The sequence below is a fragment of the Peromyscus californicus genome, unplaced genomic scaffold (assembly GCF_007827085.1).
Source record: "Peromyscus californicus insignis strain IS unplaced genomic scaffold, ASM782708v3 Scaffold_11__1_contigs__length_118956290, whole genome shotgun sequence".
In the NCBI taxonomy this organism is placed as follows: Eukaryota; Metazoa; Chordata; class Mammalia; order Rodentia; family Cricetidae; genus Peromyscus; species Peromyscus californicus.
In genome coordinates, this window is record NW_026294402.1 from 113666156 (window position 1) to 113693428 (window position 27273).

At 43.2% G+C, this 27273-nt stretch overlaps 2 protein-coding genes across 4 annotated transcripts in view; both read right to left on the bottom strand.

The window, feature by feature from the left end:
* Positions 1-46: 46 nt before the first annotated feature.
* LOC128101158 (solute carrier family 22 member 13-like) lies at positions 47-15040 on the bottom strand. The gene is made up of 10 exons (XM_052724014.1): positions 7991-15040; positions 7184-7287; positions 6821-6975; positions 6432-6600; positions 6147-6267; positions 5966-6060; positions 5556-5770; positions 5271-5379; positions 4806-5021; positions 47-4602 (listed from the first exon to the last, which is right to left on the bottom strand). The coding sequence occupies exons 1-10, from the start codon at positions 8366-8368 to the stop codon at positions 4497-4499; spliced, it is 1668 nt and encodes a 555-aa protein (XP_052579974.1). The 5' UTR covers positions 8369-15040; the 3' UTR covers positions 47-4496.
* A 1326-nt stretch (positions 15041-16366) lies between these two features.
* Positions 16367-27273, bottom strand: part of Oxsr1 (oxidative stress responsive kinase 1) — a 101171-nt gene continuing 90264 nt past the window's right edge. For 2 of the 3 annotated variants that reach the window (XM_052723988.1, XM_052724003.1), the window contains exons 13-18: positions 23266-23412; positions 22110-22174; positions 19797-19849; positions 18255-18323; positions 17301-17365; positions 16367-16920 (exon numbers count right to left, since the gene is read on the bottom strand). In XM_052723988.1, coding sequence (XP_052579948.1) covers positions 16846-16920; positions 17301-17365; positions 18255-18323; positions 19797-19849; positions 22110-22174; positions 23266-23412 — 474 coding nt within the window. In that variant the 3' untranslated portion in view covers positions 16367-16845. The remainder of the gene's footprint in view (positions 16921-17300; positions 17366-18254; positions 18324-19796; positions 19850-22109; positions 22175-23265; positions 23413-27273) is intronic. The other variant, XM_052723996.1, reaches the window with a different exon arrangement.

The following is a 27273-nucleotide window of genomic DNA, read 5'->3' on the forward strand; positions in this document are numbered from 1 at the left end:
GAGATCTGCCTGGCTCTGCCTCCCGAGTGCTAAGCTCCACCACTGCCTGACTCCATATTTCTTATCTACCCTCTACCACGTAGCGGTGCCTTCTTTCAGCACAGCATGTTCATCTCCTGCTTCCTGTGTGTCTCTCCTGTGACTCCTCTGACTTTGTCCTTTTTTTTCCCAGCATTCTCTCTGCTCTGAAAAATCCTGCTTAACTATCAGCCTATCAGCTTTTTATTAGCAATGAGAATGAGCAACACATTTCCACAATGTACAAAAGGATTATTCCACATCAGAGTGAGAAATAAGTATTTGGTTTATTATCTGTATGTCAAACCCAGCTTTCCCAGCACCATCAGTTGAAGAGACTTTCTTTTCTCTAATGCATATTTTTGGCACTAAAGTCAAGAATCATACGGCTATGGCTGCATGGGTTTATTTCTGGGTTCTCTGCTGTATTACATTGGTTTACACACAATACTTCCATCATTGCTTTCTGCTAATCAGGATCTTTTGTGCTTCCATATGAATTTTAGACTCTTTAAAAATTCTGTGAAAAATGACATTGAACTATAGATTGATTTTAGTAATATATCCATGTTCAAAATATTAATTCTGCAGATCCATGAGCATGAGGCATCTTCCCATGTTCTACCTTCTTCTTCAATTTCTTTAGTGCCTTAAACTTTTTACTGTAGCAGTCTTTCATTCCCTTTGCCAAGATTATGTGTGTGTGTTTCCTTGATTTTCCTGTTTTCTCAGCATGTTTCCTACTGATATGTAGAAAAGCTACAGAATTTTATGTTGATTTTGCTGTTCATCTTGAGAGAACTCAAGATTCACAGAACAGCAGGGTAGTGGTCTTAATCTCAGGGGGTCAGATTGCTAGACCCTTTTGCTTTTAATCTCTAGTCGGGGCGTCCAAGAATAGAATCTGAGAGGATTAGTGTAAAGTGACCTACAAAATCACCCATTACTGTGTTTTTATTGCTAGAAATAGTACCCAAGACCTTGTGCATACTAGCTGTCTAAGTTACTGCTCTGTTGCTGTGAGGAGACACCATGACCAAGGCAACTCTTACAAAAGAAAGCATTTAATTGAGGTCTTGCTTACAATTTCAGAAGATTAGGCCATTATCATGACAGGAAGCATGGCAGCAGACAACCAGGAATGAGGCTGAGTGTTTACATCCTGATCTACAGGTGAGGGAGTTAGGGGTTGGGGGAGGATAAAGATAGACACTGGACTTGACATGGACTTTTGAAAACTCAAAGCCCACCCCAGCGACATATTTCATCCAACAAGGCCACACCTCCCTAATCCTTCTCAAACAGTTCCAGTCCCTGGTGACTAAGTGTTCAAATATATAAGCCTATGGGAGCCTTTCTTATCTAAACCACAATACTAGGTGAAATTGTCCACTATAAAATAGTAAATCTGTGGTCTAGATTGGGGAGACTCCTGCCCTCTATGTTTGAGATCTGGATCCTGTACCAGTTTCAACAATGACAACCATAGAGCTGAGCAGTAGTCCCACCGCTACCATGTCCCCAGAGTAAAAGCTATTCTCTATTCAACAGCACCCTACTGAAGACAGGGATGGCACACCACATGCTAGCCTGTCTTTCCCTATCAAGACCCTCTGTTGTACTTGTCAAGATACAGACAAGAACACACAACAGCATTACTTCCCTAGGGAGATGTGAACAAGCATCTATTCACACTACAGACCACCATGTCTAGAACAGAAATGATCCACCCAAGTCCACCTTGGTAAACTAGTGAGTTCACTGGGTTACTAAGTATGCACGAGGTGTTACAGAGGCGTGGATAACCTTCAACAGTTGTATACTGAAAATCCAATCCTAGATGAGTGATAACCTCCTAAAAGCTGAATAAACAGTGTGAACTTTCACCCTTCTGCAGACTCTAGCATCTCTCAAGGCCACATGCATCAGGAACAGATAACATAAAATCAGTGTGGAGGAAAAAGGCATGCAGAGACTGTAATCTCAGGCCAAGGTCTAGTGACCCTCCTATCCTATCACATTCTCACACTGGGAATCACAGCTGCTCTGATGTGGCCATGTCATACCTAGAGGACATGATTCACAACACAGGCAGGTATGACCTTCAATTAGCTACTGATAAGGACAGACCTTTACCTGACAGCAGATAAAGGACCAGGACACTTGTAAATACACTCAGAAGGGCTCCAATGATAGCCTGGGGCAGCCCCAGCCCACTACCCCAAACTGCTCACTTGGGCTGCCTCTTGTCTTGTGTCTGCTTTCTACACCTTAACAGATATTTATAATGGTCGCTAAAAGTCTCCTTGGAGGGACTCTAAACCCATCACATGCTGCTTGGCCTCAGCAGCTTTCTGGAACCTTGCTGCAAGCATCCCTGACCCTTCACTTCTCTATCTTTTGTGCTTACAGAATGAGTACCATGTATATGATGCTGCAAAGTCCTGTTGCCAGATTGAGATGTTGCCTAGCACCCTTGGATGACAGTTAAGAGTTTGCAGTGGCCTCTGTATGGTCACCCTGGGAAAACCATTTCTTTATTTGGCTGTTTCTGAACAGGGGAACTCCTTCCGCACCGTTCTGACTCAGGTCAGGCTCTTCCTTTGAATGAACCTGTATTTTCACAAATACCAGCCTTTCATAGGTGGAGGCTTATCTTTAAAGATACCTTTTCTACTGTCTCTACATTCTCTTTAATGGTGCTAATTCCTCTAAAAATTAAGAATAGTGCTTTGCCGGCATTTTCTTTATCTGCAACTTGAAATTGCTCACAGTACATTCCCAACAAAGTTCACATTTTTCTTATCTTTCTGCTCTCTCATACTGCAGATCTGAATACATAAGCAATAGTCACATCAGAGCCTGATAGTGTACTGGCTGGAATCTCATAAGTGTTTTGAATTCGACTTCGTTCAAGTTCTCGTGGAATAAAATGCAGCCAAACTCTTTGACAGAATGTGTCATCAAAGGCATCCAGTCCAATTCCAGTGGAGTGCTTGTTTCCCTTTGGAAAGTGGAATGAGACTACCTGCATTTCTCTTAATGTTTTTGTCTTACAAGCTCCTACTAGAATGGTCCATTAAGCTCTGCTTACAGCATTTTAGGGATCCTTTGGCCTAAAGTTTCAAACTCTTGTATTCCTCTTGCAAACCATTTCTGAAGGCCTAAGAATTGCATGATCAGGTCTATCACAGAAAGCCCCTAACCTTGGTACCAATTTTCTGTGCTACTCTTCTCATTGCTGTGACAAAATACTCAGCAAAGAAAGTGAGGGGAGAATTTACTCTGGCTCACAGTTTGAGGGTACAGTTCCATTCAGGGAGTCATGAAAAATCAATGCAGAGAAGTCATTGTAGCAGGAAGTAGAGACTTGAACTCGGCTGCTCAGCTCCCTTCCATATTTTTATTTATTCACCCAGGGCCTTAGCCAATGGGATAATGTTGCCCTCATTCAGGAAGGGTTTTCCTCCTCAGTTAGACTTCTAAAAGCATCTTCACAGACATACCCAGGTAGTTCTTTCATGATGATTCAAATCCAGTCAGGTTGACAATGAAAATTAAACATTACACAATGAAAACACTTATCCCCAGACATCCAATACCTAAGAAATGGAAAAGATAATGTCTACAAAGACCCCAAAGGCAGGTCTGGGAATACAGCTCATACCACAAAACAAACAACAAAACCAAAAGCAACAGGAAAACACTTGCAATATGGCTGTGTCAATAAAGGATGCCTTTAAGTCTTTTCCCAGGATAATCACTGCCAAGGAGAGAGCACATACATAATCACATCACTCAGAGAAGTAAACGGCTTCAGCCTTGAAATGCACTTTCCCATTTCTGTATGTATTCTTTTTATTAGAGGGGCATAGTATGGTAATGGTAGGAAGCTGAAGAACATGTTTGTCCATGATTTCAAAAGAGAACAGTACGAAATAGCCATGACTGGATGCACAGAGTACAGGTACAGCACTGCTCACACCCACCCTGACAAGAGAAGGTGACCAAGTGTGAAGGAGGAAGTTTCTCAAAGAATCTGTGACGCTCTAGAAATAGTTTCACAGTGTTCTCCAAGGGTTTGCATTGACATTGGGCCCAGGTATGACAATGTGAATCCCAGTGGGAGGTTTAAGAGGTGGGAACAAGGAGAAGACCGTTACTGGTGCTTCCCCAAGCTCTGGCTTGTGCTGTGATTGATATCTTACATATGCATACACTACTTCCTCTGTGATCCTGCTCACCAAGACATGGCACAGACACAATCCAAGAGGCAAAGACAAAGACACACCCAGGATCCTAATTCAAACATGGTACTAGGCAATACTTCAGAGAGAGAGAGAGAGAGAGAGAGAGAGAGAGAGAGAGAGAGAGAGAGAGAGAGGCTGGTTCTGACCAACAAGCTGGTCTTGTCCCTCCCTCAAAACAGGCCCCAGCGGTATCCACTGTGTGATCTGTTGCTGTAAATGAACAAGCCCTTAACAACCACAGTTGGAAGGAGGAGGATGGCCGATGGGAACCCTGAGGCTAGAACTTCTTCCTTTAACCACCATTTGTTTCTCAGGAGACTGTGCCACTGAAGATCTGCAAGGGAAGAAAAAAGTCAGCAGTGGTCCAGTATGGGATCCTCAAATGAGTTCCTATCATCATCTGTAGGAAGAAAATGACCTAAAACATGAATCTGTGGCACGAAGGAGCACTATGCTGTCAAGTAAGCAATAATGTGATGGGGAGACCTGGCTCTAGGGAGAGGGCTCCTGATGTGAGGCCCAGAAGCCAATGCTCACCGTGGGAGGCACCCCTGTTCCAGGTCCTGGATGGTGTCCTTCAGCGTCTGGCCCCGTGTCTCAGGCAGCAGAGCACACAGTAGGCCTGCCCCGATCGGGAGGCTGCCAAAGATGAGCATGGGGAGTGCCCTGTGGTACTGTTCCAGCAGCATCACGAGCGGTGAGATGATGCCCCCAATCCTGGAGAAGATGCTCACCAACCCCATGCCTGTTTGCCTGGGGAAAGCAGCACAAGCCTTCGCTCTTACTTCCGTCCCACACTCTGGTCATGAGAAGGCCATGGCACGCCCATGTCTCTCTGTCCTCCAGTGTCCTGTGGCGACTTGGGGAGTTGCTCTAAACTTCCAGTGGCCTAGGCCCGTAGGCAGCTCACTGGCTGCCTGTGGCTGGTGGCAAAGGGCCAGAAGGATGGGTGATATTAGATTCCCCCGGGCAGAGAACCAAAGTCACCCCAGCAGTTCTCACCTGATGATGGTGGGAAAGAGCTCAGTAGTGTACACATAGGATATGGTGAAGGCAGCAGATGAGGCAAACTTCCCCACCACGGCTAACACAGTGACCACCGTGGGGAGACCTGGAGGAGAACGCAGGTCAGCCATACAGAGAGAAGGACACCATCACCTAAGCCTGCACACCTCCCTGTCTGCTCAAGTGCCTCACCCTCTACGCCCAAACCCTGGGGAAGCCTTGGTCCTGAAGGGGAGTGCGGCAATGCAGAGAGCCCTGGCAGGGAGGAAGACAGCCTCGTACCTGCTGGGATGAAGATGATGACGACGCACATGACGCCTGCCAGAGTCAGAGAACCTAACTGGCTCCACTTGCGACCCAGCTTCTCCATCATGAAGATGCTGGAATAGCGGGCAGGCAACTCCACTGCCCCAAATATCAGCTGTGTCAGGTAGATGTCAAGGCCAAAGTCCCCCACTTGGAAGCCGAGGCCATAGTACACCAGACTGTCCACAAACCTACAAAGTACCAAGTATCCCTGTCACTGCTGGGTGTACATCAAGTCATACCCAAAGGAACAGCCTGGCTCAAGGAGCTCACACCAGGGGAGAGACCACGATGCTCACAGAGCCTCTGTCCATCCCTCCAGTGACACACTGCAGAGCAGTCCTCTGGCTCTGTCCTCACTGAGGGACAAGGCCCTGGGCACTTACCAGACAGCAATGAGAATCAGGGTCACCTTCCTGAGACGGGGGTGTCTGAAGAGATCCAGGGCATTCCCCGAGGGGCCTGTCTTCTCAGGGACCAGCTAGAAGAAGGGCACAATGAGGGGCCGGGACACAGGCATAGAGACTGGCTTGAGGCAGGGGTGAGCCTGCGCCTGCTAACAGGTACCTGGCTCAGGAGCTCTGGAGAAAGTGGCCGCCTGTTCACTGAAGCTGCCTTCTGGACCAGCTGTTTGGCCTCCTCTATCTTTCCTTGGGAGAGGAGCCACCGTGGAGATTCTGGCAAAACCCTGTCAACCACACATGATTCTGATACTGAGGTTGATGCCTGTGCAGCTGCCCAGAATTCCAGGGCACACTGAGTCTCCCACCCAAGCTCCACAGGCCCCTCCTCTGCACCCTACCACAGCACTCCCAACAGAGGGTGGCCTATCACTGCCAAGGGTCTCCCTACCAGAAGTAGAAGACAAGCAAGAAGACTGGTGTGGTGCCTATTAGCTGAAGGAGTCTCCAGTTGCGGACACCATAGGCCAGGCCTGCTAGCACCATCAATCCAATGGCAAAGTTGCTCTGGGCCAGGACCATGGCTTTTGTTCTCCAGGACGGCCCCACCCATTCTGAAACTGTGAAGACAAGGCTGAGACTGGGGCGGAATCTGCCCACTCACTCTCCATGATATCCAGATGGTATCATGCTAAGCACTGTGTACATTCCCAGCAGAGGAAGCTCTGCTATGACCTCCTAGCGTACAAATGACTGAAACTATCCCCACAGGCTGTTCAGGAGCTCTGAAGAGCTCAGATTTCAGACTGTACCTGAAGGCTCCAGGGCCCAGATACTCACCAAAGATCATGGTGCTCATCATATATCCAGCGACAGCAGTAGCCGAGATAAAGCACAGAACCATGTAGAGCTCAAAGCTGGGCACGAAGGCTGTGGCCACGCCTATGAGGCCTGACAAAAACAGCTGCAGCAGAATGCTGGCTCTTCGGCCAATCCTGAGTTAACAGAGGGACATGTTGTGAAGTGAGGAGGCCTTCCCAGGCAGGCCTGTCCTCGGCTCTCTGTCAGAGTGAGGAGACAGGGTCTTCCATGGAGCCCCATTTGAAGGCAGGCATGAGGACTTATCTTGATGACTAACAAAACTTCAGGGAATAACTGAGTCAGCAGCAGGAGCCTAAAGCATGCTGGGTCAGTGGCACATACCAGTCACAGACGGGCCCAAAGACAAGGGCCCCAACGAGGAGTCCAGCCATGAACACTGACTGTGAAGTCCTCTTCAGGTTCTTCCGATCACACACCAGGTCAAACTGAAATGGAAATAGGGAATGTAAGACTTGGCATAGCAGCCAGGATCAACTTTATCATCTAAACCCCATGGCTCCCACACTGTGAGCCAAGGCTACCCTCAGCACCATAGTGAGTTATTGAGCACAGAGTATTTAAAATGTTATGAAATATCATATAATTGTTGACTTCTGACTGACATCATACAACTGTTTCCCATAGGCAGGCAGGCATGTATAGAACTAGGTAGAGGTTGAAAAGCAGGAAAGCACCATGGGCAAGCAATGAGGCAGGTGAATAAACGTGGACGGAGGCAGGGTAAGTCAGGACAGGAAGGGAGGCCATCAGACAGATCTTATAAAATGGACAGAGAGAACAGCAGGTAGGGAGAAGAATAAAGGCAGGCAGATGGACAGACAGAGAGACAAGTCAAAAGACAGGGACAAGAGGGCATGCAGAAATGAACAGAAACTCAGGCAGCAGAGCACACAGAGAAAGTAAGTGGCACATGCAATCAACTGGCATACAGAGCTCAAGGTTGGGCACAGGATATAGCTGGCCTGTTGATGCCCACCAGGGGCAGTGGACCAGGATGACTGGCAAAGGAGGCAATAAGCATAAACCCAAACAGGCATCAGGACAGATACAAAACAGCAAGTATCAACCAAAGGCACAGGGCCAGAGGAACAGACAGGCCTGTGACAGCCTGAGAACAGGCAGTCCTACCTCATTCTTCAGGGACTGAGGCCTGTTCTCAGGATAGTCCCAGCCTGAGTCACAGGCCTGGGTCTCATTGAAGCGGTGGCTGAGGATGTCTTGCAGGCTGGCGTTGTCAGGAGGGGGCCGGAACATGAGGCAGGACTCAGGCCTGCCTGCCGTGTCGTTGGGGATGCTGACTGCCAGCTGCTCAGCAGCACTTAGGTTGAAAGTGTGGTTCTTGACCCAGGACACTGAACAGTGGTGAGCCTCATCAAGGACCATGAAGATCTGACTAAACACGAAGAATGCAGACAGGAAGTTGGGGATGCCCATCAGGATGGTCACCTGTACCTGGAAGCGACCAAAGTCGCCCACTTCAGCCATGACCTGTGCAAAGTGAGCCATGTCTGCTGCTCACTCCTTAGTCTAGGAACACCAGGCAGGTCTGAAACTTGGCTTTGGGGCGCTTGCTGCTCTGGGCTGTGGTGACAGCTGAGTTAATGTTTAACCAGCTTTGAGAAGCTACACCTGTCAGCTTATACCTTATCTCCCTAGACCGACAAGAATGAACCTGAGAGAAACAAAAACAAAAACAAAACCACACTCATCTGAGAATGCTTTATTGGCTGTGACAGATACAGCATCACAACAGTACGGAAGAACACCTTTCCAGGCCAAAATCTCCAACAAGATGTAGTTGTCATCCTCACTGGCTCCAACTATAACATCTTCAACAGTTCCCAGTCTTATGCCTTCCCACCACTAAAAACTCAGATTCTGAGCATGTCTGCAACCTCACCAGAAGTGGGGATATGACAGGTACACGGTAAAAGTCCTTTATCAATGGTTTTACCCAGCATTCATCCCCACATGCTACAATGCCAGGCAAAATGTACCTCCTGGTGCAATTGTGGCAAGACTGTCATAGGCTATCCCAACGGTTCTCAGCTGGATTTGAGGCCTGCTCTACAGAAGGAAATTTATGCCTGGGTCTGTGAACATGATCAAATTCCCTGGCTACTAAAGTCTTAAGCCCTGGGAAATAATCTCTGAGTTTTGTTTTGTTAAATAGCTATAATGTAAAACTGTCTCCTAAGTACTTTTGTTTTTATATTCATGTATGTGTGATGCTCTCAGTCTCGATCAAAGAAGCTTCTTGTTGTAGGGGGTAGTGGTTAATTTTGAGACTTCTTAACTATTCACTGTGAGTTCTCAACCAGAGGGAACATCTGTGTCTACCTCCACATGAGGCTCACAGGACAACACAGAAGAAAGGGCGGGGAGAATCTCCGAGCTGCAGGCTGGGGTGGAGTGGTGCGGGATGCTGACCATCAGATATGACAGGGCTGTTGCACACATCAGCTCCTTCAGCTGTAGTTAGTTACCTGCACAGGACCTATGCAAGATCAAGCCAGTTAGAAATGCTAGCATTTAAGAAATGGAAACTACCAAAGTGTCCATAAAGGAAATGTGGCACATATATACAACAGAATATTATTCACCATAAAACAATGAAATCCTGTTCTTTGTGATAACATACTTCAAACTGGAGATCATTACAGTAACTGAACACAGCCAAGCATACAAAGACCAACACCACATGATCTCAAACGTGAAATCTTTAAAATCTTTATCTCACACAAGATAAGAGTAGCATTAGGGTTACCAGAGTCCCTGGGGGCACAGGGAGGGAAGGGGTGAGAAAAGGTTGGTCAATGCCTAGTAAGTAGGCGAAGTTCTGGTGTGTTCCTGCTTCTCCCCACACTCCTTCTTCACCTCAGCTGAGGTGCTAATGGCAGTTGATGGCTGCTGCTGAAGAAAGAGACATCCTTTGAAGGAAAGGCCATTGATAGGTTGACCATGCTCCTTTAGATCCATGCACATATGAACTCCTATGTCTAATAACTGTATTCAGTCGATTATTCACTGTTTTTTAAACAAGAGGCCAGAGAGATGGCTCAATGGTTAAGAGCACTTCTTATTCTTGCAGAGGACTTAGATTTGGTTCCCAGCACCCACATGGCAGTTCACAACCATCTGTAACTGCAGTTTCAGGGTATCAAATGTCCTCTCTGATCTCCATGGGCATCAGGCATGCACATGATGCACATAATACATACATTCAGGCAAAAGACTCATGCACATAAACATAAACACATCTTTTAAAACTTTAAAAACAACAAAATGAAGACAAAGTTGGGAAGGATGTAGTTGGATCTTTTTGTCAAGACCGCCAGCTCCCCAATGACACAGAGACTTATTAATTATAAAAGTTTGGCTGATAGCTTAGGCTTGTAACTAACTAGCTCTTACAACTTAAATTAACCAATTTTTATCAATCTACTTTTTATTTCATGACTTTATTACCTTTACTCTGTACTGTCCATGCTGCTTCCTCTTGGTCTGGCTGTGACTCCCCTCTTCTTCTTCCCAGTGTCCCGTGTGCCTGAAAATCCTACCTAGCAATTGGCCATTCAGCTTTTTATTAAACCAATCAGAATGGCACATCTTCACAGTGTACAAAAAGATTATTCCACAACAGAAGATGTGTTAGGGAGAAGTGGAAAATAGGGAGTAGAGGTGGATATGACTAAGATATACACATATGAAACCGGGAGAAGATGGGTGTGACTAAGATATACATGTAGGAAGTAGGAAGTGGAAGGTGGGTGTGACTAAGATATACACATATGAAACAGGGAGAAGATGGGTGTGACTAAGATATACATGTATGAAATAGGGAGTAGAAGGTGGACATGACTAAGATAAACATGTATGAAATTTTCAAAGAAAAGTACAACCCAGCCTGCATTAATTCTGCCACGAGACCATTCTTGGCTGTGGCCTTGATAGTCTTCTGCTGTGTAAATCTTCTGATGTTATTTTTTCTGTTGCTGTGTAATACTAGCTAATCCCAGAGCAGCATGAAGGTCAGGAGACACACAAAAAGACCCTTTCTTTTTAGGACCAAAGACAAATCAAGAAAGCAAGAGTGAATATAGGAAAGGTGTGTGTTGCATTTTCAGTTCTAATTAAGGGAGAAACTGATAGTGCTTTTACTAGATTAAAAACAAATACAAGTACTCCCAGTGTATCCCAACCCCCCAAAGCAATCAATGATAACAAGAGCACAGGACAAAGTCTCCCTCTACAATTCCTCTTGCACATGTACATAAGCATTCTTCAGTGATGTGACTGCCCTCGTCCCTGACCAGTTCAAGTAAGTGGCAAAGTCAAATATGGTGCATAAAAAGCACTTTTATGCCTTCTCACTACTCCCCCATTGTACCCTCTCCCACCAACGAGTTGGAGTATTCTTATTCAGAACATTTATGTAAATAAGTGGATCCAACACACAGTGAGAAGAAAAAGCCCTTCTTCACGGTAGAATCCCAGTTTAAAAATGTGAAGTCATCACAAAAAAAAAAAAAAAAATGTGGAGTCAACCAGCGGTGGTGGCACACACTTCCCCCAGGAGGCAGAGGCAGGCGGATCTCTGTGAGTTTGAGGCCAGACTGGTCTACAGTGTGAGTTCTAGGACAGCCAGGGCTGTTACACCGAGAAACCTTGTCTCAAAAAGGAAAAAAAAAAGTGAAGCCAACAATGATAGGAAACAACCATTTGGAAAACATGAAATAACATTTGTTAGGAAAGAATCAGCCAGGAAAGATGGACAGAGTATAAAGTATTCATAACGTCACAAACTTTATCTCCCCACAAATATTAACTACAAAGAGAAAAGCAGTAACTTTACAGTGGAGAACTGTAGTGGGCACTTTTGAAGCACAGGATCAGTCAACATAACCAGCAAAGATGTATTTACATTATGTTCTCCAGGGTCTCACAGTGAGAAGAGCTGGATATTAGCTTGATATTAGTCAACAGTATCCTATCAAGGCTAATGTCCTGATCTTGATAGATGTATATAATTATGTGAGACATTTACATTTAGAGAAGCCATAAAGCAAATACAGGTGAATCTTTGGTACTGTTTATTTACAAATATGTCTGTAAGTCTGAGCTTACTTCAAAATAATACCTGAATAGCCATGTCTCCAGAACATACACAAAGCAAGTTGACATACATGAGGATGTTCAACAGCACATTCATTAGGAAACTCAAATTAAGGAACTACTGTACACCTAACAGAACAGCCACATTCAAAATACTAACATCACCAGAGCATGCCAAGAGTATAGAGCAACAGGAATGCAATAGTACAGCTATTTTGAACATGGTTTGTAGCTAGAGTTTTCCTGCCTGGCCCACGGTCAGGGCAAATCTCTCTCACCTGCCAGTCCCACAGCCTCTCAGACCCGACCAAGTAAACACAGAGACTTATATTGGTTACAAACTGTGTGGCCGTGGCAGGCTTCTTGCTAACTGTTCTTATAGCTTAAATTAATCCATTTCCATTAATCTATACCTTGCCACATGGCTCATGGCTTACCGGCATCTTCACATGCTGTTTCTCATCATGGCGGCTGGCAGTGTCTCTCTGACTCAGCCTTCCACTTCCCAGCTTTATTCTCCTCCTTGTCCCGCCTATACTTCCTGCCTAGCCAATGGCCAATCAGTGTTTTATTTATTGACCAATCAGAGCAACACATTTGCCATACAGAACATCCCACAGCAATGGTTGAGCAATTTACTTACAAAATTAAACATACTCTTACCTTAAGACCCAGCAATTATGCTCATTGCTCATCTGTCTAATGAGTTGAAAGCACATGACCACACAAAACCCTGCACAAAGATGATTTCAGGAGCTTTGTTCTTAACTGTCCAAACTTGGAAGCACAAATGATGTCCTTCAGTGGGTGGGTGATAAGCTGTGGTAGACACTGGAATTAAGTGCTAAAAAAACAGAAGTTATTAATTATTAAAAGACATGAAAGAATTTTAGATGAACACCAAAGAAGCTGATCTGAAAAGACTACACACTGAGGGATGCTAACTATACAAAGAACAATGGGTCGTGTGGGATGAAAATCAACGGAAGAGTGCTTGTCCAACATGCATAAGGTCCTAGGTTCAACCCCTTCATTAGTGGCAGGAAAAGAACAAAAATAATCCATCACCAACAAAAAACATTCGTTCCCAAGGGTCAGTGGGGGAAGAGATGAACAGGGCAGGCAGAACTGAGTATTTATAGGGCCAAGAGATTATATATAAAGGTGGCTATATCGCTATACATGTCAAAACCATAGACCACACAACAGCAAGAATAAATCTTACTGTAAATTATGGGTTTAGGGTGATAATGCACAGATGGAGTTTATTAACTGTATCAAAAGCATTATGCCAATGTGGAGCCTAAGAGGCAGAGAAAGGTTGTTTAAGTGTAGGGAATACGTTCTACTTGATTTTGCTGTGAAACTCTACTATCCTAAAAATTGAAGTCTACTTTAAAAACTAACATGGGATAATGACCTGACCCAAAGGACAAAGTAAAACTAAGTGTCCATGCTGGGACACTCCCATCTATTAGAACAGGTCCTGACCTAACCACTTGCACACAGCATGGTCACATCTGAGAACCTGGCCCAGACTCTGTGTACAACACTCACAGTTTGCTTCTTTAACTTGCTCATCTTGAAAGTGAGCTTTCATCAGTTTCCAGCTCCACAGCACTCTCAAAGAAACGCCAGTCCTGCCATAGATTCTGGCTACTTCCATCAGGAAGGATCATGATCAGAAAGGTAGATTATGATCACAAAGCCACACCATTTCAGTAGCTAAGCACCGTAGGGACCAGTTCAGCACTGCTCTTCACTTTCTGAAAGGAATCCCAATGGCTAGAATCTAGTATCCTTCCCTGTCTAAAACCAGAAGCAGAATCAAAGATTCAGAACAAAATCAAGACATATGGAGATGGTTCATAACGTCTCATGTCCAGTTCCTCAGGTGCTCTTCATTCTTCCCATTGGGGCATGTGTTTCCCCAACTTGAGCACAGCAGTGTGAAGCTGTTCTACTAAGAAATTTGCACGTCAGTAAGCTCATTTTACTGTTTATACACATCGTCTTCATGCTGGTCACATGAAAATTAAAAGTAGTGATTTCATCTGTAGTAGTCCTACTCCCCAGAGCGCTTTATCAACAGCCATAAAAAAAAGCATCCATACATCACTACAGACAATTTATTCTTTATTGATTAAAAATGAAGAAGAAAACATGCAGTAAAATACAAAGTCAAGAGAAGAGGGGGAAGGTAATATTTTACATCTCCCATCATCTAGCATATGTCGTAAGGAGGAACTTACATTTACTGGTACATCATTATCCCATCCTCCAGATTATTGAACAGTCTCAGCTGGCTCTAAGATTTGGTTCAAAAAAAGAAAATAAAAAACCAAAAACAATCCCTTTAATTGTTTAGAAAGACCACACATTTCACAAATAGCATTGGCACATATTATCTTGTGCTATAGTTCTCCTCCAGGGACAAGGGTATCTTGAGGACCTAGTGACAGAGGTCCACCCTGAAGCACTGCTCCCAGGAAGGAGAGAAATGAGCTCCCGGGGTTCCACGTTGTCCCGCCTGGGCAGTTTCCATTGACTGGTATCTCACATCACTGTGTAAGCCAGCAGAGGGATTCACCACACATCATGCAGAACAAGTAACACTGTCCTGGGTCTTGGTGCCTACCTTCTAATTCCCAGAAAAGCAAATGATAAACTGAAAAAGAAAGTCCAGGCCACTTTTACTGTCATGCCTGTCCCCCACACCAGGGAAAAGGTGAAGATGGTCTGGAGAACGTGAACAGGAGAGAGGCTGCCTGCTGCATATTTCCAGCCCGGCACTGGACCACCTCAAGTCAAAAACTACAACAGAGTGATGTTACACATTCTTTCTTGAGGTCTTAAGTGAATTAAGACAGGCTGTCGAAAGCAAAACAGATTCTATAGCAAGCCACTAGTCTTGTGCCAAAGATGACATGCCTGTTTTCTGTACCTCAATCCCACCTCCCTGTTCTTGCTTCCTCATAGCCCTATCTCTCTATTAAGATTAAGACAGACAGACAGGGAGACAGGGAGACAGGGAGGGAGGGAGGGAGGGAGGGAGGGAGGGAGGGAGGGAGGGAGGGAGGGAGACAGGGGGGGAGGGTGAATGTTTTTCTAGCTAGCTGGTCAATCTTTGTTTTCCCTCCTGGCTCAGCAGGTTCCTCCTTTCACCAATCCTGCTGGGACCTTGGACTCTGGTATCTAATCTACTCGCCTCCGAACTCCCTTCTCAGGCCCATCTTCTCTTCCTTTCCAGCATCCCTTTCCCAACATGCCTTTGCACTCCTAACAGGTGAAGAAAGTCCATGACAAACTGCAGGCTCAGAATGGCACAGGAGGTGACACAATCAGGACAGGGAAGCTCTTGGGTGTGTCCCAAGAGGAAACTCCAGAGCTGCCTGCATGAGCAATACTGTGGTTTGATCCTCAGAACTATGTGGGGCCGGGCTGAGGGTGGGAACACATTAGGTACCAATTCTTGTTCATCAGAACAACAATGGCAGGTCCAAGGAACTCTATAAAAGGCAACTAACTAGTCCCTTTCTAGGGGCCCACAGCCCATCTTTGTATGTCTCTTTAAGGCCAGACTGACTATTCCATTCTTATATAAAATTTGGTAACTTGGTAGGCTTATTAGCAATCAGACAAATGCTATTAAAGAGTAGGAAAAAAGAAAAACCAACCCCACTGATTATTCACATATTGCATTGAGTGCTCTTTTTTAAACCTAAAGAATAATTTACATAATTTCTGTAGAAAATCAAATTAACACTGTCTACTCATAAAACCTAAAGGTCACGGCACGTGTGGTTTCATGTTCCATCTTGGGTCAGGTTCAGTGAATGAAGACCCCTCCGAGGAGTCAGTGCAGGAGAGGAGCAGAAGGCAAGCCTCTGGCCCAGGCCAGTCTCCTTTATTGCTGTCAAAGTCTCAGCCGTGCACACCACTTCCTCATGATGTAGAGGCCAGGCAAATCCATCTTCACAGGAGGATCAAGGGTCAGTTTTTCTTCAGTTTAAATTTTTAAAATTGAAAATGCTTTCCCAATGATATGACTTACGAGTTCCTTTTCTTGCTCAAAAACTACCTCTGGCAAGATAAGAGTTATAAGCCATTACTTGATGTTCTCTGCAAAAACCACCCAAAGTTCCACTCCAAAGGAGCAGATGGCTGAAGTCTGACTACTGTCAGATGTTTTGCACCAGCTGAAGTTAAGGCTAGCAACCCTTTCTGGAGGGAGTAATGAAGGGGGTGCCTGAGAACAGCTTCAGCAAAACATGTAGAGACACCAGGAACAGCACAGACAAGAGTTTAGGCTGCCTCCATCCGAGGCTGTGCTTTTTCCTAACAAAGGTTGCTAGAATTAGCATCAGGTACAAAGAAAAAACACTAATTAAATTCTCTGGGCTCCAGCTGAACAATCAATTTTTAATTGCTACTTCAATGTTAAAGAGATATCCCAAGATGCTCAGATCCCGGCAGGTGTGGGAGAACCGGCAAGATGAGGATGCCCAATGCAGCTGCTACTATCCACTTGGGCCATCGCTGTAGTAAGGCAAGAATGAGCTAAGAGATTTCCACCCTGGGCCTTGAGGCACGCTGGCTGCTTCTCAGATGGAGGAAGAGAGGGGACATGAGCAGCATATCTACTAACGGAACTCTCTGAGGGGATGCTGGCCGCTGGGAATCCAACTTTTCTCTCCTTGTGGGAAAAGGGATGGGGAGATGGCAAGAACAACACAAATAAAGAACTCTAAAGCTCCAAGCCGGGAAGTTTGTTGCTGGGTTCTTTGGCAGTTGTAGGTTCAGGCCAACAGAAGCAACAGATAGGCATGTGTGGCACCTCCTTAGGCTGACTCTTCCAGGACTGTGGTTTAGCTGATGCTGAGCTGGGCAAATCCTATTAGTTTGCCATCATCGGGAATATCGGAACCTTCAACACCAGATGCCTAAGAATCAAACAAAATGACAAGGTGTGACAATTTATAAATAAACTTTTAGGTAGCAATAACATTGGTTAAGGACTGCAGAAAGGAAGGTAGTAAGTGAAAGGTCCCTGGGATATAAATAGAAGACTACTTCGTTTCTTCCAGAAATGATGGGGGCTGTTCCTACAACTAGGGTCAAATAGCTTCATAATTTTTCTTGAGAGAAGTCAGAAGTCTGGGATACAGGCTTCTGGGAGGGAGAGAAGAAGTGAAGTCACTCAAGGTGAGAGTTTAGCCAGGGGTCTTAGGAAGAGTAAATGGACAGCGCTCAGCATGTTCTAACAGTCTTGGCATTCAGGAATAGAAGGGCTAGTCTGCAGATGGGTAAGAGGGGTGAGTACCAGTTTGAAAGTGACAGATCGGTTTGATTGAGGTTCTTCCACAATTTTCTGCAGATTAGCTGCCACTGTAATCATACAAAGAAAATTAATGAGCAGCTACATAAACACACTTTTAATATTTTAAAAATCTTAAAATGGTGGTTAAGAATCTTTAATGTACAATCAAAATGGAGGAAAAAGGCCAGTCATTTTCCAAATCAAAGTTATTGCTGATCTCCAGACTGAATAAATAAATCCTGAATCATTATTAAATTAACAATATTTAAAATGTATTAGCTTTTTTAGACAGTTTATTAAAAGATATGCCTTATGTTAATAGACTAGAAAGCCTGTAACTAGGAGCCAACCTAGTTATAGTATATAGCCTGTGATCTATTTTTGTTCTACCTGTAAATCAGAAGGATTTTCAAATGACATACTACAAAACTCTAGTACTGTGGAGGCTGAGACAGGAAAAGGATACTAAGTTCCAGATCTGCCCAGGTTACACAGCAAGACACTGTACTCCAAAAAACAATGAAAAAAGACAGACCATACAAGGCCCACAAAGCCTAAACTATCCATTAGTTCTTATTTCAGAGGAAAGTATTGCCAGCCCAACTGTATTAGCAACTGTGGCCTGTCTTTACTTTGGTTTTTCTAGGATTCAGTCTCTGTCCTCCTCACTTCTGTGTTCTACAAAGATTAGTTATACCAATAGATCAGAAACGGAAGAGCCATTAACTTACTAACTTGTGACTTTTCCTATCTCTTCTACAGCATCCGAGAGACATCTACTACTGTCAAGGGTCTAAGGTAGGACAGGTTTTTGCTTTTTTGCTCTGATAAGAAACTGTCCTTGATACTGTAATTTTAGTGAAGTGAAGACTACTTCAAGAAGCAACGGAGATGCTCACTGGAAGCTGGGTTTCTAGGTACCATGTATACCAGATGACAAGAAAGTAACATGCTCACCTATTACTAAGTCCCTTCCATCCACCAGGCCAGCAGAAATGAGCTCCTGAGAGACCCCCTCTGCTGTGTCTGCAAGGACAAAGAACACGGCGCTCAATTTCTTGTGTGCACATGTCACTGCGGCTCTCCTGGTCAACACAGGTATCAACACCGCCACAATCAGCCAGCTACTAAATCCACAGAATAAAGAGGCAGGTGGGGTTGTCCTAGACTCAAGTGAGAATTCTCACAGATCTGGCAAGGGAGCAGACTCTATATGAACTATAAGGCAAATATCAACTCAAAGTAAGAGATAAGTTTCTAAACTGTGTAATGTTCACAGCCATACCAGAAGAGTGCCCCACAGTGATAACGAGATATTCCATTGTTAAATATAACTTTGCACTTGAGCTCTCTGAGTTTTGAGACATGAAATTCAGTGCCAGTGATATGGAAATTTATTCTCAAAACTTAAGAAAATACTTTAGAATCTTTTCTGAGAATCATAAAAGCTTACTAAAATTATTATCATTATTCTGGCAGTTTGTTTTCTTACTTACTCATGCTAGGCAATACAATGTAAGTGATGGATCTAACCAGAAACCAAATATATGAAGCAAACTATCTCAATCTAATTGCATCTTTAGGCTGGGCATGCTGTCATGAACCTTTAATCACAGCACCCTGGAGGCAGACCTCTATGAGTTCAGGGCCAGTCAACACCACACAATGAGGCCCTGTCTCAAATAAGCAAACAAACCAACCAATTTCATCTTTAACTGATGAGGTATTGAAGGAACAAGAGAACCAATGCAGAGGTAGTGTGTACACATTCATACAAAAGACTAGCAGTTAAAATTTCTGGACATATTCCTAAAAAGTAATACGCACCCCTGTGTATTTACACTCATTCTCAAGAGAAGTAAAATTGTCTGTGGAACTCAGCACCAGACATTTGCTGGCCACTCCTCAACTCAGAAGCCTGAGTTAACAATGACGAGAAAGAGAAGCCTTGCTACAGGGTGAAGTTCACAATTAGAAACAGCACTGTGACAAGGCTCAGCTTCCACACGAGGAGAAAGGAAGCCTGCACTGTGTCTCTAGCTTACTATCAGAGAGAAGCGGTATGTGCCATGATGAGAACGAGGACTCTGGCCTCTGAAAGAACTTCAACTGAACTTCAGTGCCTCTTTCTAGCTTATGAACAAGTTCTTCTGCCTTCCTTTAACCCTGGAGTTCATCCTCTATGAAATGGGAATCATTTTTCCTTGGGTAGCTGTTTTAAGAACTGAATGGGATAATGTTTAGGGAAATGCATGACCAATTTACTAATGGGCTTGTGTTCATTACTATACATCTTATTACAGTCAGGTTTCCAGGTAAAAGAACTAGTAAATCCATAGTTTTTCTTCATACATATTTTCCAAAACCTAAACCAGAAAGTTTACCATCACTTAAAAGCAAAACTTTATCTAAATGACAAAAAATTTACACCTAAGTAGCAAATTATTAGTCATTGTGTTTTTTTACCATTTTTTTTTGACAATACTTTTTAATACTCACCTCTCCCAGGAGTAAATTCAAATCGAATATCATTTAGTTCTTTTTTGGAATTCCTATGAAAGAAAACAGAAAATAAGAATTTCTGGATTTATGCAGAATTTATTATAGTCTGCCTATATATGTGTGTGTGTGTGTGTGTGTGTGTGTGTGTGTGTGTGTGTGTTTGTGTGTGTGTGTGTGTGTGTGTGTGTATGTGTATGTGTATATATGTATGTATTGTGAGAGTCAAAGTTACATTTTAAGTTTTAATTACTATGACTAAGAGATCCATGAAACAAAAAATGTCTCTGATCTGCAGGCCCCTTGCCCAAGGACAGATAGTTCCTGAAATGCTGGAGGCTATTGTTTATGGGAGCTAACAAGCCACATGTTTTCACTCCCCTAAATAAGTTTGACCCATCTCCACTGGATGTCCTTGATCACATGAAGGCAGGAGGTACGTGGGCAGGAAATATGTCAGGATGTAACCATGCCCCTAACTGGATATAACTGGGAGATATGACGGCAGGAAGTATGTTAGTATGTATACTTGCACGTGATTGGACCTCATGGGAAATGCAGTGAATTATGGGTTTTGCCTTTTTAACCCCCTGCAAAACGTGACTTGGGGCCATTTTCTGGGAAACCAGAGATGGACCTGGCCAGACAGTCCATCAACCTGGCCAGTATTTAATTAAAGCTTGCTTCAAAACTTGACTCTAAACTGTGGTAGTGGTCTTATTCTCAACCAGTGGGATTAGCAGTGTATGTCTATATATGCATGCATATATATGTATGGATATATGTGTTTATATGTGAATGTGCATGCATATATGAAGAGATTATTCTGTTCCCACAGATCATATACTTTGTCCTGATGTGCTCACTCTATAGGGCTCTGAGCTAACACTTTCAGCACTATCATCAAATTACCTTTGAGTTTATTACTCCACCTACTGATGAAGACAAGAATCTTTTATCGAGGATACTCATGCCCATTCCCACCCTTATTCCCACTAAGATAATGCTATGATCAGAGTTACTGTGTTGGAAAGGTGATTCCTAATGCAGCTCTGAGAGGTTACAGGCTAATTCAGTGAGTGGGTCTGTTATGTGAACCATGTCTCCTGTTTCCCTGTGAGCTCTTGCCTTCTCTGCCACAGGATAAAGCTCTGGGCTTCTGGTCTCCACTGTAAGAAATAAATCTCTGGATTTTGTTGTTGCTGTTAAGACAAGATCTTACTCTCTAGCTGGGGTTGACTCAGACTCTCAGCAATTCTCCTGCCTCAGTTTCCCAAGGGCTGGGATTATAGGTGTGAGTCACACTTGCCTAAACCTCTATTATTTATAAATTACTCAATCTGTGGTATTCTGTTTTGGCAACAAAAAATGAACTAGGACATATAGTAAAATAAACCTAAGAGAAAGACCTGTGTAAACACAGGAAGGAGCGATTCAAATGACAGAGGCCCCTTTTCATCCTTATTCCCACTGGTCCACTAGGACAGACTCACAAAACTAAGTGCACGTTATTCCTTCAAATTTCTAACAATCTAGAACACATGAGATTTGGATGGAGAAGAAAGCTTTAGAGGTTTTTGTTTATTTATGTCTTTTATGTGATAAGTGTTTTGCCTGTATCTATGTCTGTCCACCATGTGCATTCCTGGTGACCTCAGAGCCTAGAAGAGGGTGTCAGATATCTTGGGCCTGGAGTTAAAGATGGTTGTGAGCCTTATCTGGGTGCTAGGAACCAAACCCAGGACCTCTGCAAAAGCAGCCAGTGCTCTTAACCATTGAACCATCTCTTTCAGCCCCCAAAATAGTTGGTTTTTTCATAGTTGTTTTGTTTTGGGGGGACAGGGTTTCTCTATGTAACAGTCCTGGCTATCCTGGAACTCCCTCTGTAGACCAGGCTGACCTCGAACTCACAGAGATCCACCTGCCTCTGCCTCCCAAGTGCTGGGATTAAAGGTGTGCGTCACCATTGCTCAGCCCAAAGATAGTTTTTAAATAGGACTTAAGATGGCCAGGGTTTGAACAGGCAGAGAGGGCAAGAAAAGGAATGGGGACCATACTGGAAGCAGTTAATATAATGACTCCAGAAACTCACATCTGACTGGTGAGGTACAGCTTGAATATTCTATGTGCTGAGACTTGAAACTACCCAGGCTCCCTGAAAGTTCTAGTTAAGGCAGAGAAATTAGAACATAATCTCTAACAGTACACATGACATATCTCTGTTAGAAACACACACAATCCTATGTAGTTACTCTTACTCCCAACTATTACAACATCTACAGAGTACTCATAAAGCAGCAAGTGCCCACGTACCTTAATCTCAACACTAGACTGATAGGGACCTTGGTCTCCTGGGAGCGGTCTCCTGCAGACTGAGCCTGAAACGCATTGACAGTAGAAAGTCACTGACCAGTCATCTATGAAAGACACTTGGCAGCAGTTTCTTTTCTCTCCAGCCCAAGTCCTTCTGGTCGCTAAGATGTCCCCTGCTGTGGCAGGATGCCAACTCCAAAGGAGCAACAAAAGGCAGCTGTCAGCCATGTCAAATACAATCAGAACATTAATTCCCAAGGAAAGGCCTAAACTAGCTGTCTCCCAGGGCTCTATTCAACCAAGTGCCAGGATTTTTTGTGGCTAGAGTAAATCTTTCTGAAACTGTAAAGTTACCCTTTGCGTGCTGAAGGACATACACTCTGTCTATGAAATAAATCCAATCTTTCTATTAATTCTTCTAAGACACCTGCATTTTTTCCCCATGTGATAGATGAAGGAAGGGCCAAATGAAGTCACCACTAGGACTACCTGGAAGTTCTCAGAGCAGTGGTCTCCAGAGACTGAACAGGAGATGATGATATATTAAAGTACAAAAGGAAACTTCAGAACTTCCATGTCTTTTCCACAATATAGAGCATCAGAGTCTCCAAAATGGAGCCAGAGTTATATAGCATGCAGGGATTCACAGTGAAGCTGTTATCACCCAGACACTACCACCACACTGCAATTTCATGACAACTGTGTGCGCTTAATTAAATTTTGCCAAGCTTTCACAAAACCAACTCTCACAAAATGAACAAATATCTTAAATAGAGTAATTCTGAAAACATAAGAGCCTGAAAAAGAAGTATTAATGTGTGTAAGTGAGCAAAAAGGAAAGGCAGCTAATTTTCCAGCCTCAGAATTAACTCTATTGACTGGACTTAGTCTCATTAAATTTAATAAAGATCTAATGAAGAGCTGACAATATATTAGCCAAATTGTTTGCACTTGGTATGTTTTCATAATTAACTTATTTTGTTGCTTAAAAACCTGTGTGATCCTTATTGAATGCTTTTATCTGTACCTGAAAAGCTATGAAGACAGAATTTCTCACTTGTTCCAAACCAAAGTATCAACTGGAGAGGTCACAGGCTGAATTAATTTTTCTCATCTGCCACAAGATGAGGGACCATGAAAGCACATCCCACTGTACCTGTGCGGTTTTCACTTGCTCTGCAGGGGGCAGGAGAGAGACTTGGGCAGGCTGTGTAGGCATCTGGCCAGATGGCTGAGGTAGATGAGCAGAAATCTGTTCTGGAACTTGGAGCAAAGTACCCATGGGATCAGCTGCTGAGAAGAGCTGCAGCAAACACATGCAGTGCTGTGTCAGAAGGAGAGAGGTCTAGACATCTGAGCGGGCTCACAGGGCAACACTCTCACCGTGTCTTGTCTTGCTACTGAATCATTACCACTTCTCTGCATTTGTCTGTACTACATACAAGTCAGTATTTCTAAGCATTCTTAAATCTTTTAGATTCTGGTTTTGTTTTTGTAGAGGAGGGTGTTTTTGCTTTATTAAACAGGCTGGTCTAGAGCTTGCTAGGTAGTCAAGGCTGGTCCCTCAGCTTCCCAAAAGTTGGGATTGTAGATGTGTGCTGTCATACCTGGCCTAGCAACATTCTGAGATAGAATTATAAAATCTTTAAAAGATGAACCCAGTGGGAGGTGAGTGGGCTGCTGTTGCCTGACCTCTGGAAGAGGGTAAGTAGATCAGTGCTTGTGAGAGTAGGCTGCTCTACCAGACAGCCTAGACTCTCTTCTAACTATGCGTCTCTTTTGCATATGCTCACACATGTCATGCAACTGTCAGGTCATGGTGCAGTCACAGCCTCACAAGAGGCCAACCAGAGGGAGCCATCACACCTGGGAATTACGGCTTCCCAAACTGTGACCCTAGAGAAGAAAAAAAAAAAAGGAAGAAAAGACAACATCTTCAAGAAATGGTGCTGGGAAAACTGGACTGCCATGTGAAGAATGAAATTAGACCCATATCTATCACACCTTACACAAAAATTAGATGGAAGTGGATCAAAGTCCTCAATTTGAAACCAGAAACACTAAAATTTCTACAAGAAAATACAGGCTGTACCCTCTAAGATATATGTAAGGACTTTCTGAATGAGACTCCATTTGCCCAGGAGGCAAGGCCAACAATTGACAGCTAAAACCTCATAAAACTACAGAAAAGCTAAGGAAACAATCAGGCAAGTGAAGAAGCCGCCCACAGAATGGGAGAGAACCTTTGTCAGCTACACATCTGACAGAGGATTAATAACCACAATATACAAAGAACTCCAAAGACAAAGAATCAAGGAAACAAATGACCCAATAAGTAGTAATCAAGGGTCTAAACGGAGAATTCTCAACAGAAGAAATAAAAATGGCCTAGAAATACCTCAAAATGTGTTCACCATCCTAAGCAATCAGAGAAACACAAATTAAAACAACTTTGAGATTTCATCACCCCAGTCAGAATGACTTAGATCATCAAAACATCTGACAACAAATCCTGGCAAGGTCATGGGAAAAGAGTTGGCAGGAAAACTAAAAGTAAATCTACCATACGATTCAGCTATGCCACGCCTGGGATACGCCAAAGGACTTGATTTCCTACTCCACAGATACCTGCTCAGCAATGGTCATGGCTACTCTATTCACAATAGCCAAGAAATGAAGACAATTTAAATGCCCTCCAACAGATGAATAGACAAGGAAAATGTGGTTCATATACACAAAAGGGTACTATTCAACTGTAAAGAAAAATGAAATCATGAACTTTGCAGGTAAATGGAGAGACCTAAAAAAGATTATATTGAAGTAAATAAACCAGACCCAGAAAAACAAATGCTTCATGTTCTCTTGTCTGAGGTTCCTAGCACCAAATCCTCAGATATAAGTATATAACCACAGAAACTAAGAAAGAACCACAGAGCAGGGATAGGGAGAGGAAAAGCAGGAAAGAGGTGATAACAGGTAGGAAAGGAAGTAACAGGAAGGGGCTTCCACCTGGGGAGGGCAAAGGGAGAACAATACAGAAGGAGGAGGATGGACAAGGGACAAGTAACACCAAGGCTGTCTGACAAAGCCTCAAGGAACCGTAGCAGTGTATATTACCTAATACACACAACACATACCAAAGGAAGGAGGCCTAGGCAGGAAGACAGACAAGGAGTGCAAAGCCAGACAGGCTATATAGTCAGAGTTTGTATGAAGGGCAGAGGAGAATGGGAAGCTTGGTAACTAAAAGACATTACACTTTGTATGCTACAAATGTTTAATACATTTTAATTAGGTAATCTTCAGGAAAAACAGATTTTGATTACAAAAGTAAGCTAAATATTTTAAATTAGCTACTGGGAAAAATATCAATGTAACAGACAATTTTAGTACTAAAAGAAAAGTCAATGGACCACAATAGAGGCCTACTTTTGATAGAAAATAATTGATAAACAGGTAGACAGACAGGCACACACACACACACACACACACTCCCTCCCTAACATTGTACATAAGTAAAATCAAGGAGATAGGCTGGAGAAATGACTCAGTGTTTAAGAGGGCTTGCTGTTCTTGCAGAGGACCAGAGTTCAGTTCTCAGCACCCACATCAAACAGATAACAATTGCCTGTAACTCCAGCCCCGGGGATCTGATGCTGTCTTCTGGTTTCTGTGAGCACCCACATGCATGTGTCCCTACACACACACAGATACATACATACATACATACATACATACATACATACATACATAGAAGTTAAAATTAAATTTAGAATTAAAGAACAAAATAAGGAGGCCAGAAATAAAACCTAATGAAACTTTTATATTCATTAATTGCACAGCAAAAAGCTAGCATTGTTTTTAGATTTTGACAGAAAAATAGAACTTAAATTTTAGTTCTGAGTAAGTTCATGTAATTATTAGTAGAATTTCAAAATGGCAGCTTCCACATTATATGTACACATGACTATCTAACCATAAAGACCAAAAGGATATAGAAAACAAAGAAACAAAAATGGGAAGGGATATAGTTGTAGCCCAGCCTCATAGGCACAAAGTCCTAGGTTTGATTCCTATCACTGCATAAAATCAAGCATGGTGGTACAAGCCTATAATCCCCATCCCTGAGGGGGTGGAGGCACAAGTTCAGGATCTAGGTCAGCCTTGGCTACTTAGTGAGTTGGAAGCCAGACTGGGCTATATGAAGGTCCTGTCACCAAAACAAAACAAGGGTCAGGGAAAGTAAATATGGAAAAACTGAAATCTCAGTACACTGTTGGTAGTGATGAAAAATGGTATCGGCACTACAGGAAACAATACAGCTATTCTTCAAAAACTTTAAACACCAAAGCATAGTGGAACATACTTGTAATCCTAGTACTTAGGATGCTGAGGCAGTAGGATTATGACTTTGAAGCCAACTTGGACTACAAAGTAGTACATTGCCTCAAAGCAAACAAGTTGAAAACATAATGGAATGACCACTGTTCAGCAATCCCAGAGAACTGAGAGCAGCTATTAGACACTCGTGTTCAGGGCAGCGTTGTCTACGAGTGCACTTCAGTTGTTGTCTGGCAGATGAATAAAGAAAATATACCCTGCCTACATATATAATGAAATATCAGATATGTAGTCTTAAAAATTAGGATGATACAACATGGATGAACCATAAGGACACTGTGCTGGGTAAAATAAGTCAGTGAGAAAAGAACATATATTATGACTCTACTAATATGAAGTATATAGAATAATCAAGTTTATAGAGATAGAAAATATAAAGGAAGTTGTCAGGAGCTAAAGGTGAGAGAAAATTCAATGGACAGAGTTTTAGCATGGAAAGTTCTTGGGACAGATGTGCAATGGTTACACTAGAATGAATGTATTCAATGTCACCAAACTGAAAATGACTGTAACTGTGAATTTTATGTTATATTAACTTTATCACAATTAAATTAAAAACAATGTAAATAGCATGAGAATGTGGGTATGTAAGAACTCACATGGAGATGCTTTTAGGGAAAGAAACTGAAAAGATCAAAAAGAAAAACTCAGGATAATCTGTAAAATACTTTCTCATTTAATTTTTAAGAAATTAATCAATGTAAGTTAAATCAGAAGCAATCGTTCTAAACTTAGAGTAGGTGAACACGCTCGAGGAGTTTCC

Excerpts from the sequence above, each read along its gene's own strand:
- LOC128101158 (XM_052724014.1), bottom strand. The coding sequence starts at position 8,368 with ATGGCTCACTTTGCACAGGTCATGGCTGAAGTGGGCGACTTTGGTCGC. Across the intron at positions 7,288-7,990 it reads CTCAGTCCCTGAAGAATGAG|TTTGACCTGGTGTGTGATCG; the intron begins GTAGGACTGCCT and ends TTTCCATTTCAG. Across the intron at positions 6,601-6,820 it reads GATGAGCACCATGATCTTTG|TTTCAGAATGGGTGGGGCCG; the intron begins GTGAGTATCTGG and ends TTGTCTTCACAG.